Genomic DNA, 20,908 nt, shown 5'->3' with positions numbered 1-20,908 from the left:
GCACTAACAACATAGAGCTGGTTATCTGCTAGTTTTTGTTTATTAAGAGGGCATCATGGTCCAAGCTTGCCCTAGCAGCTTTTTTAAGTGTTTGGAAAGAGTTTTTTATGTAATAACACATTTTACAAGGAGACGACTGATTACCAAAATAGAAAAAGGATTTTTATCTAATTTGATATTTTAAGTAGGCAATCAGTTTTGGACCGCTTCTATTTTTCTACACTGGTTGCTTAGAAAACATTATTTAAGCACAGTTTCTGGTGTACTTGGACATCTTATTTTAATTTTAGATTTATTTTTAAGAATTTATATGCTATGAGGGAATATGGGAAACATACTGGAACCTTTTGACATTCAGATGGCACACTGCATAAAAATCTGCATTTTGTAGATAAAAAAGGAAACTACCAATATATGTAAGGATTAGTTTGATGGCACTCATGACAAGTTGTTAATTAAAAGGTGATATTATTATATAGAATTTTGTGCCAAATGAACACAATCAGTCAAATTCTTGGCTGGTCAGGCTATTGTTAGGAGGAAAAAAAAAAAGAAAACGTATGATTGAGACTGATTAACTTTTATTAGGCCCAGATATTTTAACAGGTAATGTATCATGAGATAAGTACAAATGGTTGTGCTACAATAGGTTATTAATGGGCTGTGCCAAAAGGACATCAACGAAAGAAGCAGCCATGCTTACTTCAGAGCTGACCTCTTTTTGAGGAATCTGATAAAATTTATAGTAATAAAATTGACTGCCTGCATTTTGTCTGCATTTCCCTGTTTATTCTATTGACAATCCATCAAAGATTGATTTTATTTACTTGCCAACAAAGGTGCTTCTGCCATCTTACATATTCTTCATCCTTTTCTGATGCGATCAACAGTTGATCCAGATCCTCTGCCATTCTTCCAAAGACGTTCTCAAAATTGTTTAATTGCAAGTAATCTTGAGTTTGTGGAAAAGTAGCTTCTTTTTATGTGTTGCTATCATTCTGCTAAGCATAGAGTAAAAATTATTATGCAAATAAGATTGAATCTAAGCTGTGTGTACTTGCTTCTGCAGATGATGAACAACTTCTTTGGCTTTTAAAGTATGCCTGGTTATATAGCAAATGCATTATTCTAATGTTATTCCATCTGAAATGGAGAGTAGGTCTATAAAGTTTCCACCTCTAGAATGTAAAAAAGTGAAGGTTGGTTATTCTATAGGGAAGAAGGCTTTTCCATACATTCTGTTTGGTTTTTCTACCAGCACTGGTAGTGCATTAGGTATCTGCAGCCTTCTTTGCTTGGCCTTAGTGAAGAGAAGCTGTAAGCCCTTTTCAACTGCTTGCTTGCTCACTGAAAATGCAGCAAAAGTTCTTTAAATAGAGTTCAACAACCTCATTTTTACATATATGTCTACCTCCATATGCGAAATCAAATGCAGCTAGGCTGTCAACACTAATTGGCCACAGTTAAAAATGAGTTGTCTGAGCCATGTTAAACAATTTGCAAGCTGATCCCTAACATAATTCTGAGCAGCTGCACATAGGGCCTGATTGAGCCTCATCACAAGTCTAACATGTTTTTTACATTTAAATTCGAGCTGATATTCTCCGTGATTGGTATTTAAAAGTCTCTGCTTGAGTCCTGGTCTAAGTCTGAACTGTTTCTTCATAACTATTTTTTTTGTTTTATTGAGATGCCCTGATACTTGATTTCAACATAAGAATAAATACAGCTATGCAATATAGCGTAATATATGTTAAGCGCTATGGAGAATCTTTACAAACACTTGCATAATGCTAGTCTGCTAGCAGATTTAATTTGTGTTTGGAATTCTGGGGTTATAAAAATGCAAGTCCATTTTGGTGACATAAAGGCCAGGTTATTTCTAAATGCAGCATTGAATGGCAGTTTGTACCATTACTCTTTAATCAGCTGCTCTTGATCAGTTATCATAAGGTGACTTATTTTGAAATTTAAATTATGCATAATTGTAATTGCTGGCTTTCAAGACAACTTCGAGATAAAATATCTTTCCTTTTGCTTTGGTAGTCTTCATTCTTGTCAGGCACCAGCTTCAGGGAGCACTGAATATAGCCACTCAGCTCTGCCTCCGTGTGATAGTCCTACAGCTTCAAGTGTTCTAGCTCCTGTGTCAGCATCACTAAGAAGTATTTCCATTCCATGTACAACTTCAACAGAGATTATGAAAAGCTACAGAACTAGAGCCCCCTACTGATGTAAAAAATTCCCTGCTGCAATGCAGTCACAAAATGCATAATTACCCAAATGGCCATGCTGCTGTAACTTTTTCAAGTCTACAGCAGTGGTATTAATTTTACATTTTAAGAGAATGTCATTATTACTCTATATTGTTACAGTTTTTGTATATGAGCTTGCACTTTCTCTTTGCCAAGGGTCACAGCTGTAGACATTAGTGTCTCTGTCACTCCTCGCAGCAAATATGATGATACTGCTTTCTCTGAGATGAACACAGACAGCTGCCTATCTCAGATATTTTAGTGCTCCAACATCAAACTTGCTTCATCACAGAGGTATTGAGGACTGGATATAGCTGGCATACCACGACACAGAGATCATATCAGAACCTGCACAGTATTCATCACCTTAATATTGAGCTTGTTGTAGAAACTGACCACTCTTCAGCTGCCCGACTTATTTTTCACTGTGTTTGGGATTGGGGTTTTTTTCTTTTCGCTTTCTTTTTTTTTTCCTTAACTTATTCCACATAGACAGTGCTCATTTCTTCACTACTTCACTTGAAAGCTGCATGCTTGATTGTACGGAGTCTGTTTGCAGTCCCATTGCCCAGTTCAGCAGAAGTAGTTTCAAAACTGGCCTGTCTTCACTGTCATCTTTAAATTTCTGGTAAAGCCAATACAGAAATAGTTTTCTCCAATGCTCATTATTTGAGGTGGCTTTGTCAGCTTGAGTACATTGATAAATGTCTCTTGGCTCTTGTGATAATGAGACCAAACTAATCAGGCTTACTGAAGAGGGAAGATCATTGACAACCAAGCAATGCTTCATGAAGCCATGAAGCTTTGTCTGGCAATACTAATGCTAAACTTAGGTTAAAATTAGTAAGTCGTGGCAGATCCAAGCTGGCTCTGCTTATAGCTAGCTTGGATCAGGGTGGTTTTACTAGCTTGTTCATAGTAAGTGTGGATAAATCTATACTGAACACAGCATATCTGTGTTTATAGAGTGGTGCTTTTGAGCTAGTAAGCCCTACTGTATCCCAATTGCTCTACACAGTGGTAGTTTAAGTTCCTTTGCAGCTGTGATACCTGCAGAAAGCCTGCACTTGCAGATAAATGAAAGCATTTTTTTGCTTGTCTTTTGTTCTCACCTTAGTATTTTCAATTTCACTTAGTAGACTATGACTTTTGAACAGCTTTGTATGGTGCTGAACAAGTTCAGGAGTTCAGCCTTTGAAATGGAAAAAACCTTATTTTTCTCCAAAATATGTATGTAGCAATGAATATTTATTCAGTCTAAGTGAAAGATACGCTTTCAGTTAACCTTGGGATGGTAGAACCTAGCACTGTGCTAATAGAGTTGTTAAAACATCTGGTAACAAGCATTCATTGGGAGAAAGCTTTGAAACAGTTGAGATGCAAAAAAGATGGGGTATTTTTGTGTGCATATTGTGTGTACCAGAAACTCTTTGTTTATACTTGTATATGTCTTCTTTTTAGAGTGAGGATTATTTGTGCTTTCATATCTATTGGAGTAAAGTCCATAGTTGTGACTGTTATTCTACAAAGGCAATGTTTTCTGATCATGACTATGTTAAATAACAGACTGCATGTTTGGTTGCAGCATTTCAGAAGTTTGGTGTTTGTCTCAGCTGAAGCACATTAGAGCCTTAAATGTAATCTAAATAATCTGTAATTGAGGTTGAAGTGATTGGAAATTAGTTCAAATCAAGCTCCCTCCCACTCTTGAATTTCTTATGTTAATGGAATTACCAAATGGGTTAAGCCCTAAATGTTTCTCAGAAGTTTTCAAGGATAATATGCTAAGTGTACTTGCAGGTTGGCTACAGCATTAGCTAAAGCCTTTGGGGATGACTTGAAAGAAAATATGTAGATTAATATCCTGGTGCTTTTTTCATAAAAGCTGAGATTTTCTGTTTAGAAATGCAGGCTGCAAAAAAACCTGTATCACTTTTCATATTTAAAAAAAAAAAAAAAAAAAGAAGGATTATATTAAACCTCTTCTACCAGTTCAGCAGATGTTGCCAGATAAAGTAGTGAGTACGTGGAGAGAGCTGTCCCATCCTCTTTTTAAAACCAATTGAACAGACAACAGGCTGGATTGATGGAGGAAACCTGCCCACACCTGTTCAAAGCTGCCTCTGCGTGTCAAGAAAAATGATATCAATGGGGTCAGAGTGGCAGTGAGTTTTAGCACTTTATCCTAGTCTTTGTTGACTAGGAATAACATTGCTTTTTAGGTTTGGGCAATCAATATAATATCCTCTACAAAATACTCATGAAGGTAAACAGCATAATAGATGTGTTCAGCATCTATGGATTTTTTCTTTTTTGTTTTGTTTTGTTTTTAGGTGGAACTTCACGAGAGCACATGCTGTCAAGAGGGCACTTGAATATATTTTGATGATCAAAAGAATTGTTGTAAAATGAAGCTTATGTCCAAAGAAAACTTGCTCTGATTGGAAGCAATATGAGTAGACTAAATATTTTTTTTTATGCTAAGTGACTTGTACCCAAAGATCTATTCTTTTTTTATAACATAAATAATATAAAACCAGATTAGGAGCTCAGAAATTATACAATTCCTTGATACTAATGTACTGATACTGTGCTGCCCTCAGCACTTCATTAGTGTCTTGCTACAGATGTCTCCCCTTGGCAGTGAAATGTGTCAGAAAAGATCACTCAGAGCCTAGGCACTGTGCCCTCTAAAATTGCCATGTGTCACTTTTAATAGTATGTTAAGATTTCTGACTTAATATGTCAGTGGTATTTTGTGATAGTATTTAAACACCTTTTGCAAGTGTTCTTTCATTAGCAAATTAGATTAGTTTATGTTAAAAAATAATCTTGATCACTGGACTGTTTGTGCATGTCTCTTGCTAAATCTCTAGGAATAAGAAGAAAGTTATGATGTCTTCTGGCAAAACTGTGCTTCAGTTACTAGCCAGACTGACAGCTCTTAGGAGAGACTAGCAAATTGTAAAACAGAGCTGCTTCTTGCTACATATGAGCAAAATATACTTTTTTTAAAGTAGAGAGGATGGCTTTGAGAACAAACAGTATCATGATACTGTCTTGTTTTAAAACAAGGGTGAGCAGTACTACCGTAAACTGTTACAACTTTTTAACCTATTGCTATAAAGGTTTACAAGGTGGGAGCTATCCTGATAGATGTTTGCAGCAGGCTGAAATCCCTGAAATGTCCACCTGTGTTACCTTTTTTTGTTTAACAGGTATGGATACTTCTAGTCTTTACCAGGCCTTTTTGTTGGCTGGGCCAAAATCACATTGATGTTAGTCTTCGTTCATTTTACACACCTGAAAGATAATTTCTGTGGATTAAAGATCATTGAAGGTTTATTTGTATAAGAATTTTCTCCTTGTGCCTTTCCCTTCCCTCTATGAGTTTGTGTACATTAGTATTCTATTTGTGTAGCATCAACAGACTCTAGGTTTTCCAGTCTGGATATTTAGATAGTGCTTATCTCTACAAAAAGAGCGTAACAGAATTTGACTACAACAGACTATTATCTGTGGATTCACTCACTAGCTTGTTCCTTTAAGATGAAGGTTTGTCTAAGGTGAGATCAGGACACCTAGTGAAGCGTGGCACTTAAACTTGAGCATGCAGCTCAAGTTTTTGTTCCACTGCAGATATTTTGGTTTTGTTTTTTAAGATTTACAGGTGTGGAAAAACTTGAAAGATTGCCCAGTGACACAAGTTTTACTATCCATAAGAGAATCTGCTGATAGTGCCAGTAAGCAGCAATAGTAGCAGATGGTTTGGTTCACCAGTTTATGAAATGCTATATTGGCCATGAAAGAGCATATGTTAATACTTTTAACATTACTTTTCCAAGTCATTGGTCTGTTTCCTGTTGCAGACTTCCACTGTTCAGGTTGTGGCTACACATTTAAGAGAGATGCTTATCCAAAGTCTATTCCCTGTGGTTTGTCGCTGCTGTCATGTACTGTTACAGCATGGGTGTTTGTGTAGACATAAAATGAAGTGGGACAGGGAACTAGTGTAGCTAAACAATAACCCAGCTTAAAAAGGTAGTCGGAGATAATTAAGCTGTTACTGTCACTGAGATGTTGTTTATCGAGCAATGAGATAGTTTTGTTGCACATAGACCAATCTAGCAGCAGGATGCTGGAGGTGGCAGTCCTCCTTCCTTCTTGTTTCTGCTCATCTCGCAAGACCAGGAAACCCTGCAGTTAAATTTAAATCTACCCCCTATTTGTTGAAGGTGTACTCATTCGTGTTCTGCTTGATGCTGGGCAGTCTTACACAGAGTCGAAATGCTGTTCTTGTTTTTCAGTGGTTTCCATCAAGTCTATCCTGCTGGATAGGTGAACAGCTGTATTCTGGACATAGGTGTTGTGGTAATTTTGATTTTATTCTCAGACTTCACCATTTAAAAAAAATAAAAATTACAATGTAGATTTACAGGCCTATTACTATTTAATGATCTTTTGGCAGAGGGTTTCTTTTGAAAACAGAATAAAGGAAAGGAAGATTAGAGGTATGGATGGCTTTATAATTGGATAAAATCATAGCTTCCAGGCTGCAGCGATGTCAGTGACTCAGGAATTCTTTGGAGAAATCATCCCATTATCTCTGTTGAAACATTTTCTCTTTAGAAACTGAATTAAAAAATCATTGTGAATTTTACAATTAGTAACTCTTAGTGCATGTGAATTTATTTTATATTTCAGAAATTGGTAGTTAGGAATGGGCTTTTCTTCCTCTTTCCAACATCACGAAGTGTTACTAATTTAATTGAAGAAAGCAATTTTCCTTATAGTAATAATAGTGTTAATGTTTTAGAGGGACTGCCTAGAATCTGTAAGTCAGCACTCGAGGCACCCTAATTACCAAGGAAAGACTTGACCTCATGTTTCTTTTAGCTATTTCAAGTATTCGTCCTAAAGATCTCAAGAATGTTTATGAGGTTTCTACTCAAATCTAGGCATTGCTTTCTAGATGGGAAAATCAAAGATATTAAGAACCTCTAAATGGCATTGTTTGAAGGATTAACAGTCTCACTTGATCATAAGCAAGGATACAGGATTGTTATTGGTGTTGCATTTTAATAACGATATCGGTATGTAATCTCTAAGTGACACTTTATTTCATTCCTAGTCTAAGCATTAACTGCAGCAGTAAACCCCAAACGTAGTGAATTGTACAGTTGCAATCACAGTTACCTTACCTTTTCAATTGCAAAAGTTAAGTGGTCAAATTGATACAGGCAACCTGTTTGGTTCATTTGGTTTTCTTCCCCGAAGTATCTGCCTTTTAGGAGCACACACTGTTGTCCAAGGCCGCAATTAAAATGCGTGCTGGCTTTATAGCAGTGCTGTGCAGCAGCGTTGTGTACTACAGGTACCGGGACTGGCGTTTGCCACTGTTTGATCCCTGGCAGGGTCCCAGTGCAGCCTCCAGGGACTGTCAGTGCGACCTCCGTAAGTAACTTCCACGTGGTGTTTTTAAATTGCTCTTTTTCAAATCTGAGCATAGCAGCTGTGCTCAGCATAGAGCGAAGGCTTAAAGGTTTTTCTTCTCACATAATTGCTTTTCATCCTAAAACTTGTAGGTCTTCACCATAGGCTGCTCATATTTCTATGTGCTATTCAATAATAGTAGATGAGCAGAACTCCAGAGTGCAAGTGCCAGAAAGCACGTATTACAGGTTTGGTTTTGCTCTCATTCCAAAGGCCCGACTTCTAATATAACTCAGAAATCTGTTCACTGCCTGAACTAAAAAAAGCTATCCATGGATAATGCCCCTTCACAGAGGAAAAAAGCAATCACCTCCCACTCAAAAATATACCATAAGACATTTAGAAAAGCAAGGTGTATTTTAAATAATAAATTCTGAGAATGAAAATCTCTTATTCTGGGACTTCTGCTGCTGAGGAACAAAGCGGTAGTGTCTTTGATTATTTCATTAACACTGTTGTATTACAAAAACACAGTAAAATGTTTTAATGATTCTTTACTTGCTAATGAAGAAACTACTGGTTGGGGGGGTTGTTTTGGGTTTGTGGGGTTTTTTTGGGGGGGGCCTTTGCTGAAAGGTAAAGAGAAACAAACAAAAAAGTATGTTTCTGAATCAAAGAACAAGAATAATTAAATACAGTAGATGGTAAAAATTGTGAAGAAAAAGTAAGTTACCTTATTTTGAAACTAATTGGGTGTTCTGAAAGCTTGAGATAAAACCATTTGTAAACCATTAAAAATAGATTCTACTTTGGTTTTTTGTTATTCACAGTGTGAATAACTGGTTGGTTGTAGTCATTAAGATAAATTCACTTGACTTCGGGTATTTTTTTTCTCTTCCTATAAAAAGTTTGTTTGCTTTTGGAATTTCAATGGAACTCTGTATTGAGGTACAACTACATTTTCTTTACACTTTGGTGTTGATACTGCTTCTTCTTTGCTCTTTGGCTTCACTAGAAATGAAAAAGATTTTATAGGTATATTGCTGAACTCAGCCCCTTTTGTCAGGGATACAATGTAACACAAATCAAGTGCCTTTTAAAAGATACCTAAAAATTAGATTAAAGTTTCTAGATGGCTGCCTATTTCAATGTTGTCTTCTACCAAATACAGTGTCAATCTGACATACAAAGTTGCTTAACTAACACCTGATCTTGCTTAAGTTTTGCATACGGGTAAAGTCTGTACTATGCTGGTTAGCATAGAACCAAGCAGGATTTGAAATTAAAGATGACTGCCTGCCAAAGTTAAATGACCCTGTGCTTGACTTTCTGCCGTTTGCTCAGGAAGGTGCTTTATCAGTCCCGTCACAGCCTCTCACTCTTCTTCTTGGCAAACGTGCTCTTTTGTGTGTGCCAAGGGGTTAAACTTTCCAGGTCAGTTGCATGAATCTCATTTCTCCTGCCCTGCTCTTGATAAACCTTTCCTTGCTTTACCAAATGCCTAGTGTATGATTTGAGGAGCCTGAGGAAAGAGAGAAGAAGTGTTCGTGAATGTGCTATAACAGTAACGTGTCAGGTCATTGTATGCTGTGTCAGTGTCGGCAGCTGGGCAGCCTTGCTTGAACCTGTTGAAGAACATTGCTTCTTTTAAAGAGAGTTCTCATTCTTACCTTCTTTGACTGTGATACTTAGCCAGTGAAGTATTCTCAGTGACCCACGCTGCCATGGGACAGCATGTGGCTTGTTTGCAGGTTCAGAAGCATTGCTTCCAAATCACACATGCCTTTCGGCTGGTGTCGCATCTTCCAGGGCTGCAGCACGGTGGTAGAGCACTATCGGGTGCCCTCTTGTAAGCTGGGTTATAGGAAGATAACTGCACCTTCTTTAGAGTTATCATAGAATCATTTAGGTTGGAAAAGTCCTTCAAGATCATCGAGTCCAACCAGTACTGTATTAATTCCTGCTAACTACTTAATAATGTGAAGTTAGTAAAGTTTTTACAATATTATTTCCATTTATTTTGCCACTGCCAGAACAGTTTCGTTTTCATGCCTCTGTGCTGGAAGGTTAGGAAGTTCAGTGCACAATTCCAGGAAGATGGAGCCACCACTCTCTCTGATTTGATTTGCAATTTAATACCATTGTTCACTGTTAATTTCACAGGCTCAGAAGTGCCTTTTAATTTGTAATTTCTAATGTCACTTTTCCCATCTACTCTTTCTTTGACTTCTCGTTTTACTGCTGTGTTAAAGTTCCTGAAATAGTCTGCTGATTTCTCTAACATTTCATGTAAAATATGTGTAAAAACTCCCCTGATCTACTAAAAAGCAATAGTTTGGGACAAAGCAGAAAGGAATGTTGGAAGTGGAGACAGAGGTAAAGATGATAGGATCAAATACAGAATTATGGGAGCTTATAAAAGCAAGCTCTCTGTCCTCTAGGGAAACTGTTCATATTCCGCAAACAGCACGCCCACCGGTTCTGCTGGAGAAACAATAAATTACATGGAAGAGCATCTTTTGGCAGTATTGCTAAGGCACTGCAAAGGAATTTGGATGTTAGCAGCATTTGGAAGGTGCCCATGTTTCAGGGACAGCTTTCTAATGTAGATGTGGCTTAAGATACTTTAGAAGTAATTGAGGATAGAATTAAAAAGCACTGTCTTTCATCTTCTCTGCCTGTTTATGCACATTTACTTGATAATTTTTAAAATACATGCAGTATATTTACAACCTTGAGCAGTTTGTCCTGCAGTTTAGAAGTAACCTGTAAGACCAAAACACTAGCTTTTTACTTTTCTTTTTTAATAACAAATAATAAATCTTCATATACGTCATTCAAACGTGTAGGAGGTCAGTCCAAAAATATGTTTTAGTAAAAAGAGAAAATGTCAAGCAAAACCAGCCCCAAACACTGAACTGTTTTGGTTCTTAGGAACAGTTTTGAGCACACTGGGATTTCAGGATGTCAGCAATGTATTTAAGTATATTTTAAAAGGTGTGGTATGCATTTCATGATTAATTTTTTCAAGACTACTAACCTATTACATTTCAAGTAATTATACACATACAGTTTGAGATACACATTAAAAGAAGTCAGTATTGATTGTATTTACAATGTAGGTATATCATCCTGACCAGAAACACTGAGAGTCAGACTTACTCAGCTAATTGAAAGAATACTAAAAGAAATGCAGTGCAGGTAAAGCTAGTGGAATTTGAATTGACATGTGAAACATCTGTTTGCCTTTTTTAGTCTGGTATTTCTTTGCAGAGCATCAATTTAGTCACTAATTGGATAGAGCTGGTGGTCTGATAGCTTTTATGTTTAATAACTACTAAGAGGGCATCATGGTCCCTGGCACCAGACATGGCAGCATTTTAAAGTATTTGTAAAGAGTAGGTTGAGGTAATACCATGTTTTACATGGAGATAACCTGCAATTACTGGTATACTTGGCCATCTTATTTTCATTTCAGTGTTATTTTTTATGAAAAGTATGCCATGGGGGGGATATAAGGTACATGTTGAAACCTTTTGGCACATTCAGATGGCAGGTTATGTTGGTATCTGCAAGTTCTTCCTAAGATGCAATGTATTCAACACAATCTCAAATATGTGCTTAGGAGACACCGACTTTATGCTGAAAATGCAGTTGATTTTTATCTGTGCTTACTGTCAATACCAGTTCAATTGTTTCCATTGCTAACAATGAACAGTCATTTTTGTGGCAGTGGAAACAAACCTAAAGAACTCTTTGTAAATACTTGGTTTTCCCAGAACTTGTACAATCAATTGGAGCAAAAGTATAATTGGTCTTTTGGGAACGACTGGGGAGGGGGGATGGGGAATGTGTGTGTCTTCCATGCAAAACTGGAGAAAAAAATGAACAGCTGTCTATCAAACCTATTCTTTTTGTAGAATTTTCTGTAATTCCAGTGAATAATTGATTCAGAGCATTCTACTGCTTTTAGGAGACATCATTTATGTAGTTACACATGTTGTCCTGTTGCTGTTTGAGGTAGGTAGTTTCTCGGTTCTGTTAAAACTTGAATTTTTAAATACTTGCTAGTTTAAAAACAAGAACTAAAGTTTATTCATAGCTCTTTTTTTTTTTTAAATACATAGTTTACATTACTGCATATATAATTGCTTCTTCCAAAAATGTAAAGCATCACAGTAGGTCTCTGTCACATCCATAATGCTGTCCCAAAACATTGCCTTTAAATTGTGTTTCTAACAAATTGGGGCTGCTGCTGACAGTTTCTTTTTTGGTGTTTTCTCAGAGTCTTAATTAATTTTGAATGTGTAAACTCAACTTCTAGAGTGAGAACGTTTTCCAGCTGACCTGGTTTGTTAATACTACAGAAGGTTTTGGCTTTCTTTTTAACAAAGCTTTAGGTACTTTACAGCTCATGATCGGAGAATATGAGACTGAAAATCTCATTGCTCTTTGGTCTGTATACTTTGTCTGCATGAGTGTATGCTGTGTTCCTCCTAAATGAGAAATAAAATAGCTTTGTCAGCTGAGGACTTTTTCTGGCTTTTATAATCGGGTTTTTAAAGGAATTGTCAGACTTTTCATTCTCTTGTTAAATGGAACAATTTGTCGTCTTCAAGGGGTGAATCATTTTTCTTTTTCAATGTTAATCATTCTTGCTGTGTTATAAAAGTCTTTAAGTATTTTAAAGATAGCTGCTATGGTAGTGTTTAAGCAGTAAACATCCTCTCACTGTATCTTATCAGTAAGATTTGTTATTAGCTGGCATTTTCTTCTGAAGTGTTATGTGGTCCATTTGTATTAATCATATAAAATCTAATTTTATAAGCAGAAGTTGTAGTTGGTACATCAGTATCTGTCTTGGTCTGAACCAGATTGAAAGATTCCACTGTTCTTTAAGATTTTTTATTTATTTAACATTAGTGATGTGTCTAGATAGATAGCTGCTACTTAAATTTTAATGTGCTTTTTTACCTACTAATTTGTTCAAGTGAAGGGCTTAAATCTCACTGCCTCAATGAAAACAGTTTGTTTCCATTTCTTGTGAGAATTCTGGAAGATTAATATGGTAATCTTTTTATTTTTCAGCACAATTTGCAATTTAGTCTATAGTTAGGCAAGAATCCATATTTTGGGTGCCTTTCTAGTTAAAGTGGTTTGTAAGGACCATCCCACATTAATTGTTTTCACATGCAATGATTTTCAAAATCTGCTGTATTTCTATGATTTATACGTGCATTTTAAATGCCCTTCCACAGAAATGGGACATGTATTTGTACAAGTAACTTAGTAATTCTAATATTAAATGGCATTCCAGACTTCAAAAGAATAATGTCATGTTTGTGCAGAACGAAAGAAAAAAAGACATAGCAGTAACTAGACTGCTAGTCCGTCAAAACTGTTCACACAAAGTAGATTTTAAAAGACTATAAAAGTTCAGTTTGTGAGAGACATCTGTAACAGTGTATGTTTATCAGCCTAACTTTGTCCTTTGAAAAACCTCAACATATTTTGTAGTGAGAGTGTAGTTTAAACATACAATTTTCTGGAATGAAAGAATAATTTTAAAGACTTTTAAAGACTTGCTGGAAGGGAGTTGTTAGAGCTGTAGATCTGTGCCACCACTTGGCTGTCAATTGCTGGCCCTGTTGGGTACAGTGAGTATCTTCTAACAAAGCGATTACAGGGATGGTGTTCCTGCCATCCCATCCCAAACTGTAATACTTAAAACACCTGACGCTTTCTGCATATTCTGCACACACCGAAAAATCCCTACCATGTCTACTTTCCACACTTTTACCAGGCTCACTGTTGGCTTATCTCTAGCCATCTCGTCAGTCTCCCTGACCCTGGATTACATTCTGTGATTCTTATTTTCCACACGTATGAAAACTTCTGGTCATGGGAAAAGTATTTTTGGACTAATGTAATTTGATTTGATGCAGCAATTCGTACAGTTTCTACCTGAAACTGTCAGCTGTGTTTAGATGCACTAAGCTGGTACGTGGTTCCTTTTTTGTTATGGTTTCTTTACAGCTTTCACAGTGAAAGAGCTGGGCGTTAGACAGCAATGGTTCAGCCAGTAAAAATGGACCAAGACAAGGGCCAATGGAAAAACAGCTTAAATTGTAGATCTAAGAAACTTTCAAGTTACTTTTCATTTTGTATACAAGTCATTCCATCCAAGGATAGTATAGCCTGGATTTTTAAATCCAGTTTTAAAGCTTGAGTTGTAGAACTCTGAAACAATTTCATATTTAAATATATTGTTTTTCACAAGTATACTTTGTAACAAAATGTCCTTGCTTTCCCTTGTGCTGGCAAGTCTCCTCAAAATTATTATTTTAGGATGTTTTGAAGTACTTCATACTTTTTTTTTTCTTTTTCATTATTATTATTATTGTTATTCCTTCTGCTTCATTGTTCTTTTGCAACAATATAGATTGGTAGAATCCTCAGTGGAAAGTAGCACAAGATTAGGAAGAAAAAATATCTGCTACTACCCTCAAACAGGAATAGCTGAGAGAGGCTTGTAGAAAGATAATAAATCCCCCAAATCCATCTGTTTAGCAGAGGCAGCTTTGACTTTCCTTCCATGCATATCAAGGTAAACAAAGAAATTTATGAAGGACCAGATATAAGTGACTTTCTTATAGCTTTCTTCTAGTGTTTCAGACTATCAGTGTAAAAGCCAGTGGATAAGCAGTGTAAAATCTTTTGGTCTATGTTCATATCCAGAGTTTTTCTTCTTGATAAAGCAGATGTGGTATTAGTGAGAACAGAGAGCAGTTGTAAAGCATATTTTAACTTAGGCTGAGATAAGCTGCTTTTAGGAAAAATTCTTAAATACAGTAGAGAAATACTCTCACATGGCTTCTTTCCATGTCCTCTGCCATTCACAAAAATAGAGAGACCGTGGGATCTTCACCTATGTTTTCTCGTGTTTTTCATCTCTTTCTGAGGGTTGGATGCCAACTCAAAGAGAATATAACCTTTTGAAGCTCAGCAGGGTAGCTTGTGAGTTTGATTTGCTTTTAATGATGGTTTCAGCAGCTCCAGACCTGTCAGAGAAAATTAGCATGTTCTTAGAGGAGTATCAAATCCCATGCTAACTTTTCAGAAGCAAAGGCCAAGCAGCTATTTAATGAAAAGTGTAAACGTTTTGATAGATTTGCCTTTATTCATTAGCATAAGCAGACAATCTGGTTAGAATGGGGTTCTGCGTGTTCTGCTCCATTCATACTGTATTATTTAGGAATACACTTCTTTAAAGTTACATATCTATCAAGGAATACCTGCAAATATAAGAATACTTATTAGTTAGAAATTTTAATATGCCTTGCCCAAGTGATTCGATATGTTACAATAGTATAAAGTATGTATAATATAAACTATATGCTATTATATGTTACAATAGTATGAAACATCTATCCATTTAATTTCATAAGACAGCACTTTTTCAGTTTCTCATTTACAGCTGTTCATGTTATAATAGAGCGCAAACACCTTCAAATGTGAATATGATGTATGCAAGTATGTGTATCTATCTTAAGTTAAACATAGAATAATTATATTCAATTTGAATAGAATATTTCGAGAGCTGTTACAGAAACTGCATTGAAGACATTTGGGGTTAATCTGAACTTTCACAAAGAAGGTCAAGGAAAGTTGAAGCATATTCTTAATGATTATTTAAGAGCAATCCAATAATTATGAAAGACTGATTATAGAATAGTCTGTTAGAGGGTACACTGACTCTCCACTCTTTGGCAGGTGGATGACATCTTAGGAGAAGGCAGTGATGAAAGTGATAGTGAAAAAAAAAAGCCAGAAGAGGAAGGTGAAAAACCTCAGATAAGTGCAACAGAGGCTCCAGGAATGAAAACAGATCAAAGACCTGGATCGTCATCGTCATCATCGTCATCGTCAAGTGAAAGAAGCTTAACGGGCAGTGTACCCAGGTATGACGTTTTTAAATGTAAAAAGAAGTGTTAATGATGTTTCATTGTGTTTGTGCACTATTCAGCATGCTTTTTGTCAATGCAGTCTTCATGTCATTGTTAACCTCTGTATGTAGGTAACTTTTTTTTTGGTAACTCTGTGAAATTGTCACGCTTACCTCTGCAATGTTTTTGGATTGATTAAAGGAAATGGTCATAGTAAATTTCTGTTCAGAACCAGGATATCGCCTGTTTTGAAAGAACTGAAGGCTGCTGAACTGCGTTTATTTTAAAGTAGTCTTGATCCTGAGCCAGATACACGACAATGTCCTCTGCAGTGTTACTTAAAGTAAAATAAAGCATAGTTTTGGAAAGCTATGTTTTTTCATCCTGAATTTTTGAGATGCTTTTATATGGGACATTCATAAAAATGAGGTTGTTGAGATGGTTTTCTACTTAGAAAGAAATTTAAACTTGCTAGTCTCTTCTGCAAAAATTATTTTAGTGTCCCAGCGTTGACTATTGGATGACTATCAACCAATTTGCTAGTAAACTAGAACTTGATAAACTAAGTGCTTATTTTAAATATGTTAAGGAATGGTTTCTCAATCTGCAGCCTTTCAATAGCTTTTAAGCCGAACAATATAAAGAGAACAATATAAGATGGAGATTATAACAGTTTTAATTTAGAATTGCCGGAATCATCATCCTGTAACACAAAGTGCTAAAAGTGCAAACGTGACTCAGATGTGTGTTGTAGCTTCTTTCTGCTCTCATAACTGGACTCTGTTCTCAGTCATAAGAATTTAAGCTCCAATAGTTTTTCCTTAATGGAGGATAATGTAAGTAGTAGGACTTAAGCAACTTATTTACATTATTTTAACTTTTGTGGTCTTTCTTCTAGTGCACAGAGAATGTATAAGAGAAGTGGCAAAAACCACCAGAGAATGAGATATATAAATATTCATGAGGAGATTTTGACAGGGGTAGCAAGGTTGCTGTGTGTCAGGGGTTTATTGGAGAAAAAGCTACATGGGAAGCTTGCACAGGCCTTTTAGTTTATTGTGGGTATCTCTAATCATTGAGCATCTTCAGAAAAATGTTAGTCTAAAAGGTATGAGAATTTAATCTCTCTCAAATAGCTAGAAGAAAAAGTCCATCCTAAATGAAGTTTGGAAGAGGAAGGGCAAGCCAGTGATGAATACTTTTAGAATACCATTTGAAGCAGCAAGGCATGGTGGTGGCATGTCACTGTTAATTCATCCTAATGCTGTGATGTTTTGTTGTGTAGAAAATGCACCAAATTCTGAAAAACAAAAGGCAAAAATAATTGTATGAAGAAATATTTCTTAGGGTTATTGCTAAATACTATTCCCCACGTATGGGTTACGATAGAGCAAGTACATTTGTAATTAACTTTTGCTCCATATAGGAAAGTTCGTAAGTAAGCTTGGCAATACTTCTGCTCTCAGAAGCCACGTAGAGGTAGTCACGTTGTTGCTAGAATAAAGTCTTTGAGCAGCTTCTTAAGTAACTTTTCTATTTTTGACCTTTCTACCTCTTGAGAGTTTCCCTGTCAGTTTGTTAAATTGCATCCAGGATTGAACCTGAATGGAGTGCTGGAAAACATATTCACAAAGTGCTGACCCAGTGTCTGCTAGGCAGGAAATTCTGCGTGATAGATAGAAAGGAGCCTCCGCCCATCATCCTCATTCCATTTAAGTTTGAAGTTTTAAATTGATGTTTTTGTTGTCAGTCAGCATTGTATGCGCTAAAGAGATACCGTACCAGAGGGGTAATGCAAGAACAGTTGCTAAACAGCAGGATTAAAATCTCCAGGAGCTTAATTCACTCTAACACAAATACTAGCTACAGTTTCTGAGGGCCACGTTTCTAAAAGATAAGTGCTATACAAGCATATACGTCCCAACAAGATCTGAAGTTTCCGTTCTGAAAATTGGAGTCTTTGTGGTGTTAGGAGCATAATGAGGCTGAAATTGTATTTAATAATTTTCAATTATTTCTGCTCCCTCATATAGCCTGAAGTCACATGTTATTTGTTACCATGATCACCATCACCTCTTGGCACATTAAGAAAACAGACGCTTTGTATTCTAAAGGCCAGTCGCAACTATTCATTACGTAAATCCACCCTGGACCAGCTGTTTAAATCATTATTTTGCAACTTGTTATGGTCACCCTGATGTCCATATTTTAGTTATTAATGTTTCCGGAAAAGAAAAGACGAACAAGAGGAAGGCAGTCCAAATATAATCCAGTACTCTTATGTTCTGGCTCAGCTCATTCTTAGCAGAGATGAGGCCAGCAGAGACAGTAGCTTTCTGGTAAGCAATGCTCCATTGCTCCATTACACCTTTCCAGTAGTTACTGACACTGGAACCATAGCACTTAGAAATCTAGCACTTCTGTTTAATGTTAGTCCTCAGTCTTGAAATCTACAGCATACCATGATCATTTCTCTGGTTGGTGGCACTTCTCAAATTCTCATGGATGGAGAAAAAAAATAATCTTTGAGAAATCTGACAGCTACTAGGGGAGGGGAAATGCAGCATCTTTCCTACATCCATTTACTTTTATGACTTTTGGTAGCTACCATGCAGGTAGGTTGCAATTGGACAGCCACGAGATGTTTTAAAATCCTAGCTGCTTATGCAACTTAATAAAATGCTTGCCTTTATCTCACAAGTGTCATGTTAAAAGGGTACTGCATAGACCAAACAATGAATGCGAGTTTCATATTGTGTAAAAAGATGAAATAGAAATTAGTAAATTTTAAAAAATAGTTGTTTATACCATTCACATTTGATCAGCCTCTTGTGATTATGACCTGCATAACAATAAAATACATTTGCAGCTTACTTTTCTTTAGAAAATCTGAAGGAGGTAAACAAGTTCTTATTCTTAAATAATCTTGATCTTTGTGTAGTTAGTATTTTTCTGAGATGCTTCTTATCTAATTTTTTTTAAATAAAAGAATTGCTGTTTAGAGCTCTGATCCAGCTTTTGGTGAAGCAAACAGGAGCCTGACGTCAGCAGGAGCTGGACTTGAGCCCTGTCACAGTTCTACTAAAATTTTCTACTTGGAGTGAAATTCTACTTAACGTAGTTGAAACATGTCACACATGAAATTTATTGCTGTAAGTTATGAATAAGGAGTTATAAATCATGAAAGTGCACAGGTGGTTTTTAAAGTGTTAGTAACAATTAATGGTGCATAATATGAAAAACCTTTTGAGACTAGTACAAGTAGAATTTGTTCATAAGAGAAACTGCATGTTTAGCTTCCATAGCACGGTATATACCTAGCAACAAGAGGTATCTCATTAGTTGGAATATTTCAAGCCTTAAGTTGTCACTGCACGGTTTGCTTTATTTTTCAAGTGTATTTTGATTTCACTCTGCTGTTTCCACTGAGACTTGAGTGATAGTGAACACATTTGCAGTTCTCATTTCCCCTTATCATCTTAAACATGCATATTGTGAAGTAGTTGCCGTAATAATGTGTATTGAACAAATATATTCCATATTAGTATGCTTTAATACTGGTCTTTGTAGGAAGAGGAAAAATCAGGTGAAAGGCTGTGGCAAATATTCAAAAGAATATATTTGGTAGAAGGATGGACAGGCACATGAAACAAATAATGCTGTTGAGAAAATCAGTCCAGGAGTATGTCAAAGGCTGGGGTTTAGCCTCTTTTGGTTTGTAGATCCTGGAAATTTGTAGTGGAGATGTGAAGCCCTGTATAAGTGTGCTATGCATCTATTGACTTACCTATTTTCTGATGCAGAGCAGACTTTGAAAATAGTTAGTGAAATCCTTCAGTTGTATTACTGAAGCTAGGAAATTGAGTGCACTTCATTTAATAAATTGAAATGTTGAAGGAACTGGGGCAACAAAACAGAAATTTGAGATGTGCTGTCTCTATTGCTGTCTTCCAGTGGCATGGCATATAGCTGTGGCATGTGGTCTTCTATAATACACTTAAAATTTCTTTTAAGATATTGGAAGTATTTAGTGGTGAGTGGGAGTTAGCAGGGAAAAAAAAAATCACATAATACTAATTTAGTTTCCGAGTACTTATGTTCATGTGAGATGCTGAACTGATAGTCCAGATGAACCCTTCCATTTCTGTGTTCGTATGTTCTAGTACAGGCTTTGCAGTCAGGTTCTAATTCTTGAGGGAAAGGACGTGATGGGAATCCTCAGATTTTTGAAGGATAGCTCGTGCTGCAAACGCCCCAGTATCCAGTACCTCTTACGTGCCTCACTTGTGCCTGAGGAATTGCAGTCCAAGCAGAGTGCAAACAGTGCTTTAAACAAGGGGAAATGAGCCCAGCAGTGACACTGAAGTAAAAAATAGTGCAGTTCATTTACCTATGCCATAATATTAGTTTTCATAGAATCAACATGTTGTAATTTTTAATAACTTTTAAGTAGGAAACTGAACTGTTGTAGCAGTATTCTATCTGCTGTTAATAGTCACTGTGATATGGAGAGTCTTCCTTGGAGGTCTCCAGCTTCTAATAACCTTAAGGGCTTGTTATACTGTGGGAAGTTGTGGAGAAGTAAAGGAGTGCTGCTCGGTTGCGGGAAAGACTATTTGGGTGTTGGGACTACTGAAAGCTTCCAGGTCTCGTGTGCGAGGCCTCCCTGAAGCACTGAAGACCTGTATGGATTTTTCATTTCATTTTCATAGGTTTTGTTCAGGTTCCCAGTGCGCTGTGGTTTGGTTTTGGTTGGTTGTTTTTTTTAATAAACTTCTTTCTGAATGCTCTCAATTCATAGTGCCAAGGCCAGTGCTTTTACAGTGTTTAGTTCCAGTCTTGGTAATTTCAGCTTGTGTAAATCTGGTGTAAGGGCTAATGGTTGCTCTGCTGAGAATTTCTTTACTTTGGAATGGAAATTTCAGTTCTTGTGTTAAGACATGTTTTTCTGCTAAAAAAGGAAGTATTCTCCTCTGCATAACTAGTGAGAAGAAATCTAATAACTAGAAGTGATATCTAATCTATGAACAACAAAAATTTCTTGCAGTATTTAAACTTCCTTTATAAAAGTGTAGCTCAGTGAAATGTTTTCTTTAGCAAAGCTTCTTACTGATAATTTCTGCATCAATCCCAAGTAGATTATATTTTTCACTCGTAGAGCAATTGTAATTTTAAGAACAAATGTGTAGATTATAAAAGATATATATGAAATTGTACTTTATGCTTGGACTTAAGCTTATTTTCAGAACATCTGAAATGCCTTCTGCTTTTGTA

The 20,908-nt window shown here is 36.3% G+C and overlaps 1 protein-coding gene across 2 annotated transcripts in view; it reads left to right on the top strand.

Moving 5' to 3' along the window:
• Positions 1–20,908, top strand: part of CTDP1 (CTD (carboxy-terminal domain, RNA polymerase II, polypeptide A) phosphatase, subunit 1) — a 113,378-nt gene that overhangs the window by 60,937 nt on the left and 31,533 nt on the right. The window contains exon 12 of one of the 2 annotated variants that reach the window (XM_010577027.1): positions 15,462–15,649. In XM_010577027.1, the coding sequence (XP_010575329.1) occupies positions 15,462–15,649 (188 nt within the window). Of the gene's footprint in view, positions 1–15,461; positions 15,650–20,908 lie in introns of those variants that run through there. The other variant, XM_010577035.1, reaches the window with a different exon arrangement.

The sequence above is a fragment of the Haliaeetus leucocephalus genome, unplaced genomic scaffold (assembly GCF_000737465.1).
Source record: "Haliaeetus leucocephalus isolate CR32 unplaced genomic scaffold, Haliaeetus_leucocephalus-4.0 Scaffold41, whole genome shotgun sequence".
Classification (NCBI taxonomy): domain Eukaryota; kingdom Metazoa; phylum Chordata; class Aves; order Accipitriformes; family Accipitridae; genus Haliaeetus; species Haliaeetus leucocephalus.
Note: the sequence above shows the minus strand (reverse complement) of the source record. Positions and strands in the feature narration are given on the sequence as shown.